The 18686-nt window shown below is 53.5% G+C and overlaps 1 protein-coding gene across 3 annotated transcripts; it reads left to right on the top strand.

Moving 5' to 3' along the window:
- The first annotated feature begins 188 nt into the window (after positions 1-188).
- On the top strand, positions 189-18346 carry PNLDC1 (PARN like ribonuclease domain containing exonuclease 1). 3 transcript variants are annotated; one of them, XM_082729511.1, is made up of 19 exons: positions 189-273; positions 708-765; positions 1080-1153; positions 2431-2470; positions 3205-3328; positions 3488-3576; positions 5384-5484; positions 7043-7119; positions 7297-7440; positions 7928-7997; positions 9522-9607; positions 10732-10787; positions 13616-13680; positions 14074-14127; positions 14315-14357; positions 16016-16082; positions 16420-16595; positions 16724-16822; positions 18094-18346. In XM_082729511.1, exons 1-19 carry the CDS (start codon positions 198-200, stop codon positions 18155-18157), a joined length of 1563 nt encoding a protein of 520 aa, XP_082585637.1. In that variant the 5' UTR covers positions 189-197; the 3' UTR covers positions 18158-18346. The 3 variants fall into 3 exon arrangements, with proteins under 3 accessions (XP_082585637.1, XP_082585636.1, XP_082585638.1); XM_082729510.1 differs by having other exon boundaries at positions 16016-16115; XM_082729512.1 differs by lacking the exon at positions 18094-18346 and having other exon boundaries at positions 16016-16115; positions 16420-16513; positions 16724-16817.
- Positions 18347-18686: the final 340 nt, after the last annotated feature.

Here is an 18686-nt window from a genome sequence, read left to right as displayed (position 1 = left end):
GCCTGGCCTCTGGCTGTGAAGGCGGGATCCCCTGCAGCCCCAGCGGGCGCGGAGGTGCGCAAGCAGACACCTGTGGGCGGGCAGGGGGCGGCGCGCAGCCAATCCCCGCGCGAGCTCCTTAAGGCCGGCGGCGCGGCGGAAGCGCGTGGCAGCACGTGGCCGCACGCACCCGGTGCCCCGGGCGGAGCTGCGTGGCCATGGACGTGGGCGCCGACGAGTTCGAGCAGAGTCTCCCTCTGCTGCAGGAGCTCGTCTTGGGCGCTGACTTCGTAGGTAAGCCGCGGGGGGTCCCGGCGGTGTCGCCGCTCAGCTCTGGGGGCCCGTGAGCCTGCGGGGAAGGGCAGGGGCGGGGCGGGACGGGGCAGAGAGGTGAGGCCCAGTAGGGACGAGCGCCAGGCCTCGGGAGGCTCCAATAGGGCCCCTCAGAAGGGCGGGAGAGTCCTCCTCCCTCCTGGGCGGTGGGACGTTAAGCAGCACCTACGGCCTTGGCCCCGCTCTGGCCCGGTGGAGCCCGGCCCCTGGGATGACCGGCCTGGCGTGTCCTTGCTTTGGCTTTCTCCTTTTCGTCCCCTTGACCCCACCTGGCCTCTTGAGCACCGACGGTGAGCCGAACACGTTTGCCACCTGCAGCATTGACAGCAAGAATAGTGGGGCACTGGTCTGTGTCTGGGGACTCTTGTCTTTTTTTTTTTTTTTTTTGCTCACAGGTCTGGACATAGAATTCACGGGCCTTCGCTCTAACCTGTCCCGCCCCCAGCAGATCAGGTAAAGTCAAAGCTGCCTTACAGCTGGGCTGCCGGGGGTGCGTTCACCTGTGCCCTTGAGACTCGCATTCCGGCCATGTCCCCTTCTTTCTCAGCAGGCCTCTTGTTGGCTTTGAGGGGGCAGGATGGCACTTTAGGGCGGGAAGGGGTGTCTGGGGACCTGACCTTTGTCCTCAAAATGCCGGTTAGTCTTCGCTAGTGGTCACAAGGTAAAATGCTCCATCTGGCTGAGAGGTGCCCATCCCACGGTGAGGCTGTGGCCCCTTCAAGCCGTCTCCTTGCGTGTGGAATGAAATGCCTGTTATTTCCCCACAGTCTCTTTGACTTGCCCTCGGAGTGGTATCTAAAAACCCGCCACAGTGTCCAGCAGTTCACAATCTGTCAGATTGGTGAGTGTCCTTTTCAGCCGTTTGCTAGGAGTCCCTGAAGGAGGTACCTGTGTTGTCTTTGTGGTTTCCTGCGGGTGAAACAGCCTGGACCCCTTTTGGAGCGACTGGCTGTGGTTTGGGATGCGTGTTTGGTTTTTGCCTGTGTTTTGCCTGTGGGCCTCCCACTGTGCAACAAAGCAGAAACCTAGTGTAGCAGCTCTGTTCTCCTGCCTCAGTTTGTCAACATGAAGGAGTCTATACCGTCTTTCAAGAAAAAATGTGTATGATTTTTGTTTACAGAAAACTTACACAAACAAGATAAAGTTATAAGCATTTTGCCCTGCAACCTATTTTGCTAATGGGGCTTAGAGATCTTTCTCTATGGGCATAGACAGCTCTCCATTTTTAACAGTCACTTAGTATTCCAAACTGAATGGATTGATTTACTCAGTTTCCTGATGATGTACATTTGGGTGACCTTTTGTGTGTAATAAAACAAGTTGTATTGATTGTCCTGTTGTGTATGTATGTATTTGGTGTACTTCCATTAGATTTTACCGACTCTTGCTTTTTCTATGAATGTTGAACATCTGTGTGTATGTTGCTCTCTCTCCTTGTTCTTTGCTATACTGTTGTGGTTTTTTACTTAATAGTAAAATCTCTATGGAAAGTATATGAAACAGCATGTGGATATGTTTCTGTTGTCTTCCCCTACTTTGAAGCCTCCTTCACTTTGCGTAGGGTCTCTTTAGCAATATGGACATTTTAAAGCCGCAGTTGTATAGATTTTCACTTTTTTTTTTTTTTTTTAGCATTTACTCTGGTTAGTTTTTTAAATTTTTATTTATTTGTTTTACTCTGGTTAGTTTTAAAACTAGAAAAAATATTCTGTGTTTGAAGAACCATTCATCATTCTGTTTTAATAATTTCAGTGTGAATTATAATTTGATAGTTCTCCTGTTCCAAGTCTCTGTTTTCTTTTTTTAAAATTGTATTAGAGCGTGAGATGGGGGAAGGGCAGAGGGCAAAGGAGAAGCAGACGCCCCATGAGCCGGGAGCCCCATGAAGGGCTCACTGCCTGGACCCTGGGATCATGACCTAAGTGGAAGGCAGTTGCCTAAGCAACTGAGCCAGTCAGGCTCTATGTTTTCTTTCTTTAGGAGATAATCTTATTCTAAAGCATACACAGTATCTTTAAGTGCAAAGTATTGCATTAAGTGTTTCCTTTCTGAAGCTCACTTCTGAAGCTTACTTCTGGGACGTTTTCTTTGGTATTCATTTCCTCTTCTTTCTTTTAGGATTGTCTGTGTTTTCCAGTATTGAAGGAGAGTCAAACAAGTACGTGCAAAACACCTGGCTCTTGCCCGCTGATCTTCTCCACGTGCTCCCCTGCACCTTCTGCCTCAGGGTCTGAACCAGCTGGCCCTGGACACTCCATAGTCTCCTCTGCTTCTGTGCCTTTCCACGCCGCTGTCTGCTGCAGCTTCTGGCTCTTCCGAGTCTCTCCCTGCACAACCTCTTTCTTGGGGGCCTTTCCCAGCACTTAAGTGCTCCTCTCCCCATTTCTGTGTCTGTGCCCTCAGAGTAGCAGTTCACACGGTGTTGGAATGAGGGCGTTGTAGCTCCAGGCACGGGCAGTCAGGATGGGGGCTAGGCTCTTCCCTGTGGGCAGGATCTCTGCCTTTTTCCTTTGGCCCCAGGGCTAGTTAGTGCTAGAAACAGCCAACATTCAAATACTCTTAGAATGAAAGGAGCAGCCTGCTCTGAAGTCAGCTCTGTGAGCTAGAATTTTAAAAATTGTTTCAGCTTTTCATTCTTACATTAAAAAAAAATTTTTTTTTAAGATTTTATTTATATGACGGAGAGAGACACAGTGAGAGAGGGAACAGAAGCAGGAGGAGTGGGAAAGGGAGAAGCAGGCTTCCCACTGAGCAGGGAGCCGGACACGGGGCTCTATCCCAGGACCCTGGGATCATGACCTAAACCAAAGGCAGTAGTTTAATGACTGAGCCACCCAGGTGCCCCTCTTACATTTATTTATTTATTTATTTATTTATTTTATTTTTTTATAGGTATGTAGCCCATTCATGTAACTTCTTTCTCTTCCCGACGACATTTGGGATCTTGGATTCAGAATTCTCTTTCCAGGCTTCTAGTGTTCAGTTTTTGAATCAGTATGGCTTTGATTACAACAAGGTATGACACAGAGGAGGGAAGTGGGAAGGTTTTAAGGTTCTCTGGTCCAGCTGGGCTGAGTCCATTTCCTGTCCACATGAACTGTACAAGGAAAGCTGCTTTTCCCTCTGCTCCCCTGCCCAGAGGATGCCTCTACTAGTCTCCTTGTTCCTCGTCTAGTTTCTCAAAAATGGGATCCCATATATGAATGAAGAGCAGGAGAAGAAAATTAAACACAACATCCTGACTGGAAACTGGAGAGTTCGCAGGTAAAACCTGTTTCTCTGGGGCTTCGATAGTCTCTGTGCCGCTGTTCTGAGTTTTCTGTGGGTTTGGCGTGCTGGCCAGGGTACGGGTGCGGTGACTTCAGTCCATCCTCTTTAGCTGGGGTGGCTTTGGCAGCGTGTGATCGCCAAACACGACAGCTCGAAGTGCTGATGGTTCTGTTCCTCACCAGAGATGAGAGCAGTCCTTCTGCACGGAGTGTGACTTTCATGTTGAAAAGTGAAGGGGAGGGGCGCCTGGGTGGTGCAGTGGCTTAAGCCTCTGCCTTCGGCTCAGGTCATGATCTCAGGGTCCTGGGATCGAGCCCCGCAATGGGCTCTCTGCTCAGCAGGGAGCCTGCTTCAACCTCTTTCTCTGCCTGCCTCTCTGCCTACTTGTGATCTCTATCAAATAAATAAAATATTAAAAAAAAAAAAGTGAAGGGGAGAAAAGGAAAGGCACCGGCTCTTCACTCAGTACTCAAGTGAAAAAGCAGGAGCTTCATTCCAATGCTGCAGAGGAAAAAGCAGGAGCCTCGTGGACTCCCTGTGAGAGGTTGTGCTGGCCTTCAGTGCCATCTCAGGGATGTCTCACGGTAAATTAGACGTAACCTTGATGACACCAGTCATGTGCCTTGGCCTGGACATATTGCCCTGTGTTCTTGAATCTGTATGCTCCTGAGGGCAGGTCTCTGCCTTTTTAAAAAATCCTTCATTTATTTTTAAGGACTTTTATTTATTTGACAATGAGAGACCACAAGCAGGGGGAGCAGCAGAGGGAGAAGGAGAAGTAGACGCCTTCCTGAGCAGGGAGCCTGATGCAGGGCTCGATCCCAGGATTCTGGGACCATGATCCAAGCCCAAAGCAGATGCTTAACCAATTGAGCCACCCAGGCACCCCTCTGCCTTTTTTCTGGAGCTCCCAGTGCTGGTTCTCCTACTTAAAACCACTACTACTATGGAGCTAGGACCAGGAGTGATGGAGTGACAGCATTGTGGTCCCCTGGGCCCCAGGCAGGTCGTGCTCACAGAGTCTGGAGCTGAACCTAGTCATCTCAGCTCTTTGCACTTCAGATTTTTTGCCTGTATCAGGAGGGGAGGTTAAGTTAGACCAATTTTAAACTCTGGAATGTTATGATCGAATATTGGGTCCAGATAGCTATGTAGTATTGGATGGTTTCTTTTTTTAGGTAGGCTGTACAACCAATGTAGGGCTTGAACTCAATCCCAAGATCAAGAGTCATGTGTCCCACTGACTGAGCCAGTTAGGTGCTCCTAGAGGTGACTTTTAAAATTTTTTCTTCCCCTGAAATCCTTATTCTTGGGGTTTCACATAAAAATATAGCTTTTTGTAAGGGAAGGTCTATTTGAATTTTTCATCTTCTCTTATTTTCAAGTGTTGGAGAAAAGTCTTTCCTCATCTCAAAATAACACTGTTTTCTTCTATTTCTAATGTAGAAGCCACGCTTACCAAAGTTCTGTCTTTTCCTTATTTCACCAGATGGTGCTTTTTTACCCCCAAAGCTGAATTAAGCAGACAGGCCTGACAGTAGTGTTTAGTGTTGGCTAGCTCCCATGCAACCCAGTAAAGCAGAAAGGGATGAAACTTGCTCCTGCGTTTGGATGGGAGAGAATCGGCTGAGTGTTTGGTTCACTCTTGCAGAACAAGACTCAGAAAATAGTCTTTTCTGGGTTCGTTTTGTTGCTGAGCTCCCAATGTTAAACCCAGAGTCCTCCAAAACTCTTGTGTTAACATCGCCCGAAGGCTCTGGTGGTTCTCTCTAGCATCCCACTTTCATGTGCCTGTTTCCAGTTCTCTGGATAAAGACCAGATCAAGGTGGTGATCGATGAGGTGACAAGGTGGCTGGACTTGGCAGAGGAGGGCGACTGGATGACTCTCCCTGGTATCACTGGTACGGAGGAGGCCGCGCGCCCGGCCTGCGGGTGTGGGGGCGGGGCACTGTCGCATGCAGGGCTTGTCGGGTGCGTACGCTCTCCTTCCTGGGGATCCTGGCCTTGGCTCAGCACACGTGTTGTCCCTGGGGTTAGAGAAAGCCCTGGCCCCTGACCCCAACTCAGAAGTGGGAGGCTTTTGACCTATTTTGACTTTTAAGGTTGAAGATGTCCAGATGTTCAGGGTCCTCCTTTTACCCCATCCCTGAGAGCCCAAGTTACTCTTACTTACTTGTGTTCATCTCTGGACTTTTTTACCCTCCATGGCACAGTGTGGAATCACAATGAACCCGCCCTCGGTTAGTGGTCCTTGGGCCTGGTCTCTGGACTCCTGGGGTCTCGGACCCTTTCCGAGGGGTCCACCAGCTCAAAAATATTATCAGAATCTCACTCTGTGGTCACTTGCTATTGTCACCAAGCATATGCACGGGTAGTGCTGGGGGGCGGCGGTGGGTAAAAGCGCACGCTGGAGCAGGCCTTCCCGGGGGTCCTTCTCTTCGTCGCCACTTCCGGTTTAGAAACGTGAAATCTGTCTACGGCCAACCACCCTGAACGCGCCCGATCTCCTCTGATCTCGGAAGCTAAGCAGGGTCGGGCCTGGTTAGTACTTGGATGGGAGAAACGTGAAATCTAGTTTTTATGAACGACCTTTGTGGTGCAGAAGTCCCTTTATTATAAAGAAGAAGTCTTTATTACATCTCCGCCTTTGCTCATCCTTTGATTTCACTGGGTCCAAATACACGTGCGTAAGCCCTTGCTGTTGCAACCGCAGGGCAGCGCTGCTCTGGAGGAAAACGCTCATGCACGTCCGAGCTGGGAGCTCAGTCCGCGCTTTTTCTTTGAATGGAATGTCTTTTTTATAGGAAAGAAGGGACTGTGGTTATTCTGATTTGGGTATTTCAGTCCTTTTCTCAAGTGAGAAGAGTAAGCCTGTGTCACTTGCAGGAAAATAACTCCCAGAATTTGCTAGTGATAAAATTTGAGCTTTCCATCGTAACCCCCAATTTTGGAAAACTCCGGTCTGCCACCGTGAGCTTGACAAGCTTCCCAATACTGAGACCATTCTGATGGTCCGTGGCTGTAGGTACAAGTGTCTTTGGTTGATCGTGTGTAACGTGTGAACATCAGAAGATTCTAGTAACTCTGCCAATCAATATTTTTCATGTAACCAATGCACAGTGCTACAAAATCATGGGCAGCAGCATAATGGGTTTATTATTTTAGAAGAGAACTTTACACTGTTCAATGTACATTGTTCTAAGGCGATGAATGTCAAAAGCTCTAACCCCCACACCAGGGATCACCAGGGTCATCAATCTCCCAAGTGACCCCTGGGATAGACTTCCAGAATGGACAAGAATGCTGTGCCGTCCCTGTCGTGGGGGCTCCTGGGCTTGGGTACACCTAAGAGCTGTCTCTCCTTTGTCTCCATGCGTATCTCAGCTTCTGCTTCTCCTGAGAGGAAGGTGAGCCACCGTCTGGGTGGTTCTGTACCAGCCTTGTGTTTCCTTGCCACAGGCTTCCAGGCTTTTGAGGTCCAGCTGGTGCTGCGGCAGGCCCTCCCCGACATCTGGACGGTCCCGAGAGACCAGGGGGTGAGTTCCCACCTGTGAGCGGGTGGTCCGGGGGCTCCTTTCTCACTCATTCTGCCAAGTCTGGCCTCTGAAAGGTTTTCTCCCGTCTTCTCCTCTCTCCTTTTGAGATGAACCGCTTCTTTGGCTTCGTTCCCAGGAACCCAGGATTCAGAGAACTTGTCTCTACTCTTGTCTCAGATAACAGTGAAAAAAGTGAGCAAACAGCATCGGTGGTATCTTGAGAACACCTCCGGTGATCGAGCGAGCTGTTGGAAGGAGAAGATTCTTCTCTCTGCAAGGGGTTTTTCCGTGTTTTTCCAGATGCTGGTGAAAGCCCAAAAGGTAGGGGAAAGAAATCTTTTTCTTGCTCTCTAGCAAGTGTTTCTGACCATAAAAATAGGCTGGGTCCTCCAACAAAAATAAGATTCCTTGAGATAAGTAGTTCTTTCCTGTCAGCAACTGGCTTCCTAGATCTAGTCTTGCTTTCCCCAAATAGTGACGGGGAAAGTTCCTGGGACAGGAACGCTGTGTTCCTTCCCCTGTTAGGCACAGGGCCACTGCACTACTAGCCGACCTCGGACTGCTGGGGGACAGTCTTCAGTTTAGACCCTCGGCAGGGACACCCTGCCCCACATCCCTCCTGTGCCCCACTAGACATCCTGGCACTGGAGGCCCTCGGCCACCTCTCATGAGGGTGCATGAAGCGGGGGTGGACTGCCGTGTGCTAGGATCGCCGTGGGTTCTAAAGCTACCCCCTCTGCAAGAGTGTGTTCACCTTGGATGTCTGTTTTTACACCTGGTCTCTGCACCTGTCGATTCCTCCAAGTAGCCCTTAGTGGGCCACAACATGATGATGGACCTGCTGCATCTCCACGAGAAGTTCTTCAGGCCACTCCCAGGTATGGGCGCACCTGCCACCCCCTCTCCGTCTTCACTTGCCACCTTGCGAGGGGGTGTGGGCCAGGGTCGTCCTCTGCTGTCTCCCCACGAGCCGTCGGCTTCTGCAGAGTCCCAGCACCTCTGTGCCTGTTCCCATCTTCCCGGAGTGGAAGTCAAGTGATTTTTTTGCAGAAAAGCTTTTGAATGGATACTCTGACCCCTGTTATGGACGGTGTCCCAGATCCTTGTTTAAAACCTTATAAAATCAGAAATGTGAGCAGGAGAGAGAAGCTGCCTTCAGTCTCTGCTATAATCCTAACACTTTGCTTTTTTCTCTGTGAGTTCTCACAGATTAGATCACACTATATAGTCGATTTTGTTTGCGTGTATTTCCGCTTACCCAAAGCATTTGTGTCATCGACCTAATAAATACCATGTCAGGGGCTGTGTGGCCTTGTCTCGTGGCTGAGCCATACTCTTTCATGACCGATGGTTCCCTGGCTGGATGTACAACAGGGTCGTGTAGCCATAAAAACATGGACTCGGGAGCCATACGTAGGTCCTCGGTCCATCCCTGGTTATGTTGTGAGCTCCAGCAAGGCACTTTCTCTGCTTCCTTGCCTATGAAATGGGTAATAACAGCACCAACATCCTAGCATCAGGGGATTAAAGGAAGTAATGTACACTATCTAGACGAAGAGAGTGAGATGGTTCTAAGATTTCCCAAGAAATGAATTGACAAAACATCCTAGTTGGACCATATTGAGAAAATCAGGAGAGAAGTAGGAATAAAATTCATAGGCTATGACCCGAAAAACGAAGATGACAAAACAAAATTGCAGGGAGAGCCAGCGCTGGTACGAAAGGGAAGGTGGGGAGTGTGGCCTGGTCCTGCGGGAGAGGTGTGGGCCCCGGGCGGGTGAGGAGTCGGGCTGTCCCCTTATGCAATGGGAAGCCACACGGAGGTGCCGAAACCTGGGCAAGTGGTCCACAGCACAGCCCTGCCCGCTGAGCAGTCTGGGAACACACACCCGGAGAAAAGCACTGGCAAGTTGCTTGCTTGGGGAGTGGAATGAGGAGAGCAAGGCTTGGGTTGGTTTCGCAACAAACTTCTTTAAACTATATCTAAGCAGGCCTTTGATCAGTCGATCAATAGCTTAATTCCTTATTGGGGCACTTCCCTCACAGTTTCTAGCTGAATTTTCTTGGATCGTCTCTCAATGGCTCCTTACAAGTGACGATTTCATGTCTGTCTTTTCAACAGCACTTCTTTCTCCCTTCTGTTGGCTAGAACCTTGCAAGCTACATGAATGTTGACCGTAGACAATATCCCGAATCGAATGGGAAGCCAGTTGGCCTTGACCACCATGAATGGCGATGGGAGCTTGATCTATCCATTCTCAATAGTCAGGGGAAAGGAAGTTTTTCACTCCCATTTTGTTCTATTTGTTGCTTTATTTGTTAGTGTTGGGGACAAGCTAGGTTGGAGACTCTCCCTCCCCATGTTTACCAGCCAACTCCTTTCTCTCTGGTCTGTCAATCAGAAAGCTATGATCAGTTTAAGCTGAACATCCACAACCTGTTTCCTGTTCTCATTGACACCAAGAACGTGACCAAGGATATCTGGAAGGTACCGAACGGGACTGCTTTGGGTGGAGGAGTGCTCTGTTCCAGTCACACTTGACTTTCTCTTTTTAAAAATCGTTCCTGGAACCCTTCTCTCCTATTTTACAGCCAGTACTGGCTTCCTTTGTGTGTTAGCATTGGCTCGTCCCGTGAGCTTCTGTTTTCCTTCCCTCATTCAGGATCCCATGTTTTGAATGAGTTACATGGAGCGTGTCTGATCTACATCAGCGCTCCGCACGACACCTTGTGCGGGGGCTCCATGTAAGCGCGGGGACTGTTTGCAGCCCGCTCCAAGAGCATCAGGCTGGAGGAGGCCCCGAAAGATCTTGACCGAGGAGTAAGGTCATGAGTTTTCCACCCTGAGCGCATTACAGTCCCCCAGGGAAGCCAATCCTGACACCGGGGTCCCACCACCAGCTCCCTGGGGTTTCGAGGGATGGGGGAGGGGTGGCATTTCAAAAGCCCCCAGGTGGCTTGTGTTGTGCAGTTAGGGAGTGAACCGCATCTGGAGAAGAGAGGCACCCAGCTGGCTTAAATGCCTCTTTTGAAGTTAAACTGAGGAACAGAGAAAGGGGAATCCAATCAGCATTTTAAAGCCTCCTTGCTCAGAGTACGTTGGTTACCGTACTGCCCGGGTGTCTAGCTCTTGCACGCTTCTGTGACACTGCTCGTGTAGCAGAGTCCTAGCGTGAGGCAGGAAGGACATGGACTGATCTGAGGGGACCCATGGAGACTCCTTGCCACACAAGAGGAGATGAGCTCTAGGGTGACCTGGATTGCCCAAGACTCTCTGGTTCTTGGAGCACCTGGTGTCCTACGTGTGTGTCCTTGGCCATGGCCTGGCACCTTAGAGGCATACGTATATGGAACCCCTTAAACACTTTTTTAAGGAAGGCAGTAGGGGTTGTTGCAGCTTTACTAGCTTCGGTTTTTGGGGACCTTCTAGGAAACCCAAGATTGCTAGGTGCCTGGACATCCTGATAAGGAATGAGGACACTGATGTTTGAATAGAAAGTGGGGTTTATAGGAATTATTTTGCAGGTTCTTTTAATGACCATTTGGTAATACGCAAAGCACATAAGAAAAGTATAAGTTTTATTCTCCCTGATTTGTTTTTCATAATTTTAGGAACTGAATTTCCCAAGGGTTTCAAATCTTTCAGAAGTTTATGAAGTCCTAAACAGGTAAGGAAGGATTGTCTTTGTTTTGTTTTGGAGCCGCCTATAGAGCAGGGTTCTCACGGTGGGGGAGGATTCATTCCCCAGGACACACCTGCCAGTGTAGGGGCATTTGGGGCTGTGACAAGCGGGGCCGTACTGGTATCTGGAGGAAAGGCCACGATGCACAGAACAGCCCCCCAGGGCCTAGAATCCCCCAGCCACAGCATTGCCAGTGTTGGGGCAGGCAAGCCCTGTCTGCAGGGCCAGGAACCCATGAGATACCTACAGCTGTTGACTTGTGTGGTGGCTGCATTTCTCTTGATATGTGTCTGCTTGCTGGCAGGCAGGGCTCCCGCAGATTGGACTATTTCCTTCCGCACCCTGATGTGTGTCATGGGCCTGCGGGCGGGCTGGTGGGTGCGCCCCGAACACTTGACTGAATGACCCCAGAACTAGGGGTGACCTTGACCTTTTTGTAGGAGAAGCAGCTCCCACCTGCCCTCACAGCCCTGACTGACTGAGGCCTGAGTTGTCCTGGTGGTGGTGGGGGGAGAGGCACCATGTCTGGGAAGCACCAGGGTCGGGGGGCTCAGCAGCTTCCTCCCTGGGAGGACCTGCGAACCCAGCAGCAGAGAGAGCGGGCGCCACATCGCGGCAGCTGAAGGGGGCACCTCTCTGCAAGAACAGATCTCGCTGGTGGTGGTCCTCCGACCTCCTGCGTGGCGCTCCCCTCCCCGCAGTAGTCTCCTCCGGGGCCTCGGGCTCTATGTTCTCCCTACCAGGGTCCCCCGGGTCCCCATTTCCAGGAAACAAATCCGAGGCCAAGCGCTGGTGATCTGCACTCCCTGCTCTCCCCCGGAGACATTCAGGCACCGTCTCAGCAGCCGGCACTCACAAGTGCCTCCTGTGTGCGGGGCCCAGGGGAGAGGGCTGCCCTCCGCCTGCCCGTCCAGCATCCTGCCCCGGGGTCCTCCCTCCCCCGGCGGGGCAGTGTCCCTGACGGGGCCTCCAGGCTGGCCGCCTCCTCGCCCTCCCCATCATCCTCGTTCTCCTGGCCCAGAAACCGCAGAGCCTCCTCCCGACTCGGCTCCCTCCCTCTCTCCTCAGTCTTCCTTCTTCTCTTTGTGATGCGCCTCTTCAGGAGCCTCTCTGTGGCCTTGGCCCTTGGAGGTTGGGTTCTCTTCCCTCACGGAACTTGCTCTCGTGATCTCACGCGGTGCAGGCTGTTCCCTGTCTCAGTCAAGGGCTGAGGCACGAGGCACGTGGAACAGGCCTGCTGACGGCTCTCTGGTGCCTGCACCCCAGCCTCTCCCCACCCGTGCTTCGGTGGTTCCCCTGCCCGGACTTCTGGTGGGTTTTATAGTTTTCAGCCTGTTCCTTATGGGCGCTTGTCCATCTAGCCTTCGGGGTTGCTCCTTGGCCCTCTTCTTGCTCATTACTGTGTCCCTTGGGGACCTAAGGCGCTCCCTTAGTGTCAGCTACCACTGCCTGTGACCGTTCAGATCTCCAGGACACCCCCCGCTCGCTGCCTGGCTGCCAGGCCTTCCTGCCCACACGGCCACAAGCATTTTTAACTTGGCGTTGTTCTCGGTCCCTCAAACGCACCTCTGTGCCTGGAGCAACTCACACAAAGGCCTTATGGCCCCAGGGGCCATGCTGAGGGCCGTGTGCGAATGGGAAGGTTTTGTTGGAAATGCACGGGCTCTGAATGCAGACGTCCTGGGTCCAAAGCCTGGCTTTGCCCCCCACCAGCTCACGAGCACCCTTGAGAGAATGACTGCATCTCTCTGAGCCTCCGTTCCACCACCTGTGACCTGAGGACGTGGCTGTGGGGAACTCGCAGGTGCCGTGGAGATGAGTGTGCTCGGCCGCGGGAACAGACTCAGACCACGGCCTGTGCTCAGCCCGTGTCTCCGCAGCGGCCGCTGCACACACTCTGGTTTTGTTGGGAAACGAAGGGAAGCGTTCCTCCTTGAGCGCCCCCTGCTGCCAGAGCCGAGCGGGCCAGCCGCGCCTCGTCGCTGGCGGACTCCTGTCTGTCTGGACGGTCTGCCGTCTGCGTCTCTGGCCTCTCTCTGGTCTGCCCTTCCCCTGCGGGCCCGGCGTCCTGGCCTCCGCCCCGCCTCTTTCATTCCAGGGATGGTAGAGGCCCCACGGGTGCCCTGTGGCCTGTCCTGGCTCATCACCCCTGCCGCTGGAGTGAGGTTTTAAAATCTGAAGCCGATTAGGCTGGGTTTCTGGTCTTTTTTCCTGATGTTCCTGAAGATCCTCTTTTGCGGCCCAGCCCTGCCCACAGGGGCTTCACCGCACCTTGTGCCTTGGCCTCGCCACCGGGCCTCGCTCCCTTTCCCTCGCCGCCTTTGCGTGTTCCCCCATGCTCGAAGTGCCGGCCGCCTCCACGTGGCTTCAGCGGCCCGAGTTCCTCTGGCTCGGGACTCCGGAGGTACCGCCTGCGTTGGGAGGCCCGCCCGCCCTCCTGCTCATGACCTCTGTATCCTCAGTGCTCCATGTGGGCCTCGGGCGCTGCAGCAGCGGGCCGAGGCTTGTGGACATCCCTTGGACTGTGGGGTAGCTCTGTGGTCCCAGCTGGTGTCGTGTGTGTCCCGGTGCCTCGGCTCAGCTGGACATGGGGCAGGTGCCCCGAGCGACCCGGCCGCAGCCTCCAGCCCTGCTGGGCTCCTCTACCTGCCCTGGTGCCCGCCTACCAAGACCCTACCTGCCTGGTCCCGTTTGTCTTTTGTTAGGCACCCTAGTCCTGAGGACCCTTTTTTCTTATATGAACGCGGTAAGGAGAGGCCGAGAAGGGCTTACTTGCAATGAGTCTTCTTTATCCTGTTTTTCTTCTCTACCAGCGACTTGAATCCGACCAGAAATTCCGGGCCAGTGGTCATTCACGCGAGCAAGTGTGAAAAATACGGTACGTTCCCGTGAGCATACGCCGCGCCACAGGCAGCCAAGTACTGAGGTGGCAGAATGAGGCCTGGCCTCCCCGTGGGCAGGCGTGTGGGAGGGTCATGGGGGGGCGCTCCGTGTACCCCTCCTCACAAAGGAGCCACCCCAGAAGGCATCACAGCTCCTGGGCTCTCCTGATCCCCTTGGGCATGTGGCTGGCGTGCCGGGAGGCTCTCCGCCTCAGCTTCCTGCTGCTGCAGGGGCACCGGGCTGAAGACGGTGTGTGCCCTTCTCCCTACCCGCATCTCTGGAGGAAAGAGGGTGGTCGGTGGGCAGCTGGCTGGGGAGGAGACCCCTCGTCCAGGCCGTGTTCTGACGGCTGCTCTGCTCTCTCTCCTCTTCTGGGGCGCTGCTGCAGTGGAGACCAAGTACCCCCACGAGGCCGCGTACGATGCCTTCCTCTGTGGATCAGGTGAGAGTTGCTGTCCTCTGAAAGGGGGCCTCCTGCTTTATCTGTGGTAGCCCCCCACCAGCCCGAGGCTCTCCATTTACTTCCAGGTGGGTTGTGTGTCACGGAAGCAAAGCAGAAGTTGGCATCTTGTGATGAGGTGATCTGGTTGAGCCTGGACGTGTATCACATCTCTAGCTTTCCCCTCCAGTTCTCCTGAAAGTGGCCCACTTGCTCGCATGGAGAGTGCACGGGTGAGTGTTCCTTCCTTCCATCCTGCTCATCCAGTCATCCAGTCTGAACCCCTGAGCCCTTGCTGTCCGCTAAGCCCTCGGGGCTCCTGTGGCTCCCCAAAATGGGAGGGCGCCGAATGTTGTGGTGCAGAGACCGTCGCCGACTGGGCAGCTGCCCTCCGCCTCGGGATGGCATTTCCTTCCGTCCTGGCCTGCTCTGTGCTGGCGCGGGGCCCTTGTCTCCGCATCGGGAGGAGTCGTGGGGCGGGAGGCCAAGGCAGTAAGGTCAGGTGCAGGGCCTCCCCCTGCCTCGGGCCTTCCCAGTGTGCTCTGCTGGCTTTGTCCGTTGGCCCTCCCCCATTTCTCACGACCACGGAAATCACGGTGAGGTGGGAGGGCGCCTCCGTGGGGTCCACAGAGGCGGGCTGGGGAGAGGGTTAGTGAGGCGGACTAGCGTGGGTAAGGGAGAGAGTCTTAAAATCCCAAGTTGAAACCTCACGTGCATTTCCCTCATGGCAGCATCGCCCTTGATGCCCACAGCACCGGGCCCCGAGGCACCAGGGCCACACTTGGAATATGAATTCTAGAGCATAATCCTTGGTGTACGTGTTTGTTAAATAGGATTTAGGCCTGATGGAAGAGCGGATCAAAATTGTAACAGGGTCTTCGAGGCTGACTTGGAAAATTTTCAGACTAATAAAATTAATAATGATTGTGGACTTATTTATTAGCTTTGGTGCTGCCTATGTTTTTTATTCTAGTAATGGCTATTATGCATAGAAATACCCTATGACCTACTGATGTGAGACTTATAGCTTACATAAGGAATCCAGCTTAAATAAGAAATCTGCCCCCTCACTCTTTCCTGTGCTTTGACAGCATCCAAGTGCTAGTGGGGAGGTACACGTGTGCCCAACGGGAGGGCCCCTAGCTGCAAGGGAGCCCCTGTGCCCTGCGTCTGGCACCTTCCATCCTTGTGTTCTAATCCTCTTGACCTAAAAACCCTCCTAGGTGTAGTGAAGTTCCGTAGCAGCCCGGACCTGCCTGAATGTGAGGCCTGTGGTTCCCCCCCCAGACGTGGGCTCTGGTGTGTGGTCGTGTCTGTACCCAGGCAGGGCAGGCGAGGATGAGGGATGAGGGACAGCCCTTCGGGACGGAGGGCGATGTCCGGTCAGTGGGCCTTTGGACTGTGGCCTCTCACTAATTCTCTGAGCCACTGCTGATGTTGGTCAAGGAGTCCTTTTTTTTAAAGATTTTATTTATTTGTTTGACAGAGATTACAAGAGACAGAGAGGCAGGCAGAGAGAGAGAAAGGGAAGCAGGCTCCCTGCTGAGCAGAGCCTGATGTAGGGCTTCATCCCAGGACCCTGCGATCATGACCTGAGCCAAAGGCAGAGGCTTTAATCCACTGAGCCACCCAGGCGGCCCAGTCAAGGAGTCTTTACCCAAGTGTCCCCGACAGGTGGTGACCACTTGAAGCTCTACTGTGTCTGGGGCCCCAGAGAGCGCTCTGTGGGGTCGGGGGGTTGGGGGAGGCCTGCCGATTTGGAGGGAGGGAGGGGAGAGTGGCCTGGGGTGGCACCCGCCCCTGTTCCGTCCCAGACCCTTTGCTGTGGCTGAGGACGTGTGCTTGACCGCTGGCGTGCCTGAATGCTTTGGGGTTTTCTCTTCCCCTGTAGTGCCGGCTCCGTGCCAGAGCCCTCCTTCCCTCTGTACCTCGACGTGCTGGCTCCCTATGTGAACCAGGTGAATCTAATCCGAGCCGGGGTCCCTAAGATTGTGAGTAGCATTTCTTTTGCTCCTTTCCCCTACTCGGGCGTGTGCTGGGAATCAGCCTGGTTTCCTTGGGGACCTTTCCAAGGTGGTCTGGAAACAACCAAAATCAGAGCGAGAGGGTGCTCTCGTCCTGCCAGGCTTGCTCTTTCCGTGTGCTTTCCTGCCTTCCCCGACGTGGCTGCGCGCCTTCCTTCTGGTCCTTCCTGGCCCAGACACGCTCTCTCTTAGCCTCTTAGGGTTTTCAAACCGGGAAGGTTGTCCGTAGGGATCGCAGAAAATCTCCTCTGCTCTTCTCCCCGCCTTCTAGAATTTCTCAGGTCCAGACTGCCCCAGTATCCGACCTCCCATCCTCCTCCTCCATGTCCGGAAGTGGCCAGGGGTCAGCGAGCAGCAGGTCTACCGTGAGTTTCAGAATCTTTGCAAGTTCGATGTGCGGCGACTCTCGCGGAGCCAGTTCCTGCTTTTGACCAATAAGTTTAAGGAGTAGGTGCCTCTGCTCTCCACATGTCCCTGCGCCCTGCGGCCGCCCCTGCCCTTTGCAGCTGCTTGGAGCCTGCTTGGAGCAGCAGGTCTGACACTGGCGTGCCTGACCCAATAATGTCTCTTGGCAGTGCTCGGAGCATCCTGAAGGAGTACAGGGGCCACCCCACCCTGCAGGTGTCCCTGTACCGGTACTGGAGGCACTCCCCGAACGTCAGCTGCCTGTTGCAGTGAGTGACCTGGAGCACTGTGCGGGTCCTGCCGGGGCGGAGCGGGGGCAGAGTTCACTCGCTAGGGGCGTGTGTGTGTTTAAAGATGGGTTTACTTGAGAGTGCACACGAGTGGAGGGAGGGGCAGAGGTGGAGAGAATCTGAAGCAGACTCTCAGCTGAGCGCAGAGCATGCATAATGCGGGGCTCGATCTCACAACCCTGAGATCACAGCCTGAGCCGAAACCAAGAGTTGGATGTTTCAGCAACTGAGGCAGCCAGGCACCCCACCAGCATGTGTTGTAAAGGAGTTCTCGTCAAGCGTGGTGACCTGAATGTCCTTCAGTAACACCAGACAAGCATTGACTGAATGTCCGCCGTGTTGGGTACTATCGTAGCTTCTAGGCTTCAGCAAGTGAAGCAAAATCCCTGCTCTCCTAGAACTCATGCTCCAGTGGAAGGTAGTAGCGAACAAGTGAATTGCAGGGTAGATCAGGTGACAAGTGTTTATTAAAAACAAGAGCAGATCAGGAGGTGGGAGTGGGGGGGAGGGGGAGGATAAGGGAGAAGTGGGGAGCCCATGAGGTCTCTAAGGAGGTAAAGGAACGAGCCAGGAGAGCAGTGGGGCGCACTGTCCAGGCAGTGGGGCAGAGGCCCTTGTGGGGAGGCGTCCGGGTGCCACGGGACTGTGCGAAGACCACGAGGAGAGGCTGGGGAGGAGCGTGGGCCCCATGGAGGGGAGGGCGAGGCCCGGGAGAAGCTGCAGGTGGCCGGAGATTTTCCACAGAGGTGGCTCTGCGTGCGGCAGACTGCAGAGGTCGCACAGGGCCGCGGAGGCAGGTGGGTGGACGGTCCGGTTGGGGCTTGGGCTGTGTGGTCTGAGTGGTCAGAGTCGGGTGCTGTAGGGGGTCACGGCCCGCCGGGAGCAGGGTCCAGTTTGGATCAGGGTTTTTGGCCTGCATACCTGAAAGATGGGATTGCTCTGAGGGTTTTGGCCTCCTGGTTAGGAGCCATATCTACAGAAAACCAGATGCTTAAAGAAAAGCGTTTGGCTCCTAGGAAGTCTTTTCTCTGTCTGTCAACCTCTGATGTCAACCACTAGGAAAATGATTTGTCTGCGCGTGTCTGAGAGCCATTCTGCCCTCGAGGCAGGAGTTCATAGTGGGAGAATGATGGGAAGACAGGACATTCGGGTGAGCCGCTTGGGGGCCTGTGCATGTGTCCGCGCTTTTGGACCTGCCCGTTCCCCAGCAGCACGCCGCCGTCCAGGACTGTGCCCTCTCTCTCCTGCAGGGTCTGTGGCGTGGTCACCACCTGGGCCCTCCTGGCGCTTCTCCTCGGAAGACCTGGCCACTGAGGACAGCCGGCAGCCCTTTCCCATCTCCGCCCCTCTCTGGGACAGCCATCCGTGTGGGCTTTTTGCGGGTTTTGTTTGTGTAAATCATATTTTACTTGCAAACCAATCTGTGGTCCTCATGAGGAACTTTATTTTGAGGGTGAAATTCTGTAATGATTATCAACGATAAAGAAATCCTTAGATGTGGTACTTTTGTGGCCAGAACTTTTCTTTCTATAAATGGGGAGACGTCCACATCTCGGGGAATTTTGGCTAGACCCCCGGAAGGTCTCACGTGCAGACAGACTAGCACGGGAGCTAGACAACAGGTGAACCAAAGGCTCCGTTATTTCTGGGAGAAAAATTCTTGGCCACTAGGCCATTTCCCAGACCTAAACCCCTACCAGCCTGAGTTTAGTTCCTGAGCCCCTCACCTGCCTGCAGCCTGAGTTTAGTAAAGTGGAGAAAAATGAAGCTAAGTGTCTGTGTGCATTTGTGATATTTTTGGTAATGTTTTTTGGTATATGATATTTAACATGCACCTCAGAAA

The sequence above is a fragment of the Mustela nivalis genome (genome assembly GCF_964662115.1).
Source record: "Mustela nivalis genome assembly, chromosome: 5".
Lineage (NCBI taxonomy): Eukaryota > Metazoa > Chordata > Mammalia > Carnivora > Mustelidae > Mustela > Mustela nivalis.
Note: the sequence above shows the minus strand (reverse complement) of the source record. Positions and strands in the feature narration are given on the sequence as shown.

What these genes read in the sequence shown, in the direction of transcription:
- PNLDC1 (XM_082729510.1), top strand. Translation starts at nt 198, where the DNA reads ATGGACGTGGGCGCCGACGAGTTCGAGCAGAGTCTCCCTCTGCTGCAG. An exon ending in GTTTATGAAGTCCTAAACAG is followed by an intron (nt 10,788 to 13,615) that starts GTAAGGAAGGAT and finishes CTTCTCTACCAG; the next exon opens with CGACTTGAATCCGACCAGAA. An exon ending in CTCGCATGGAGAGTGCACGG is followed by an intron (nt 14,358 to 16,015) that starts GTGAGTGTTCCT and finishes CTTCCCCTGTAG; the next exon opens with TGCCGGCTCCGTGCCAGAGC.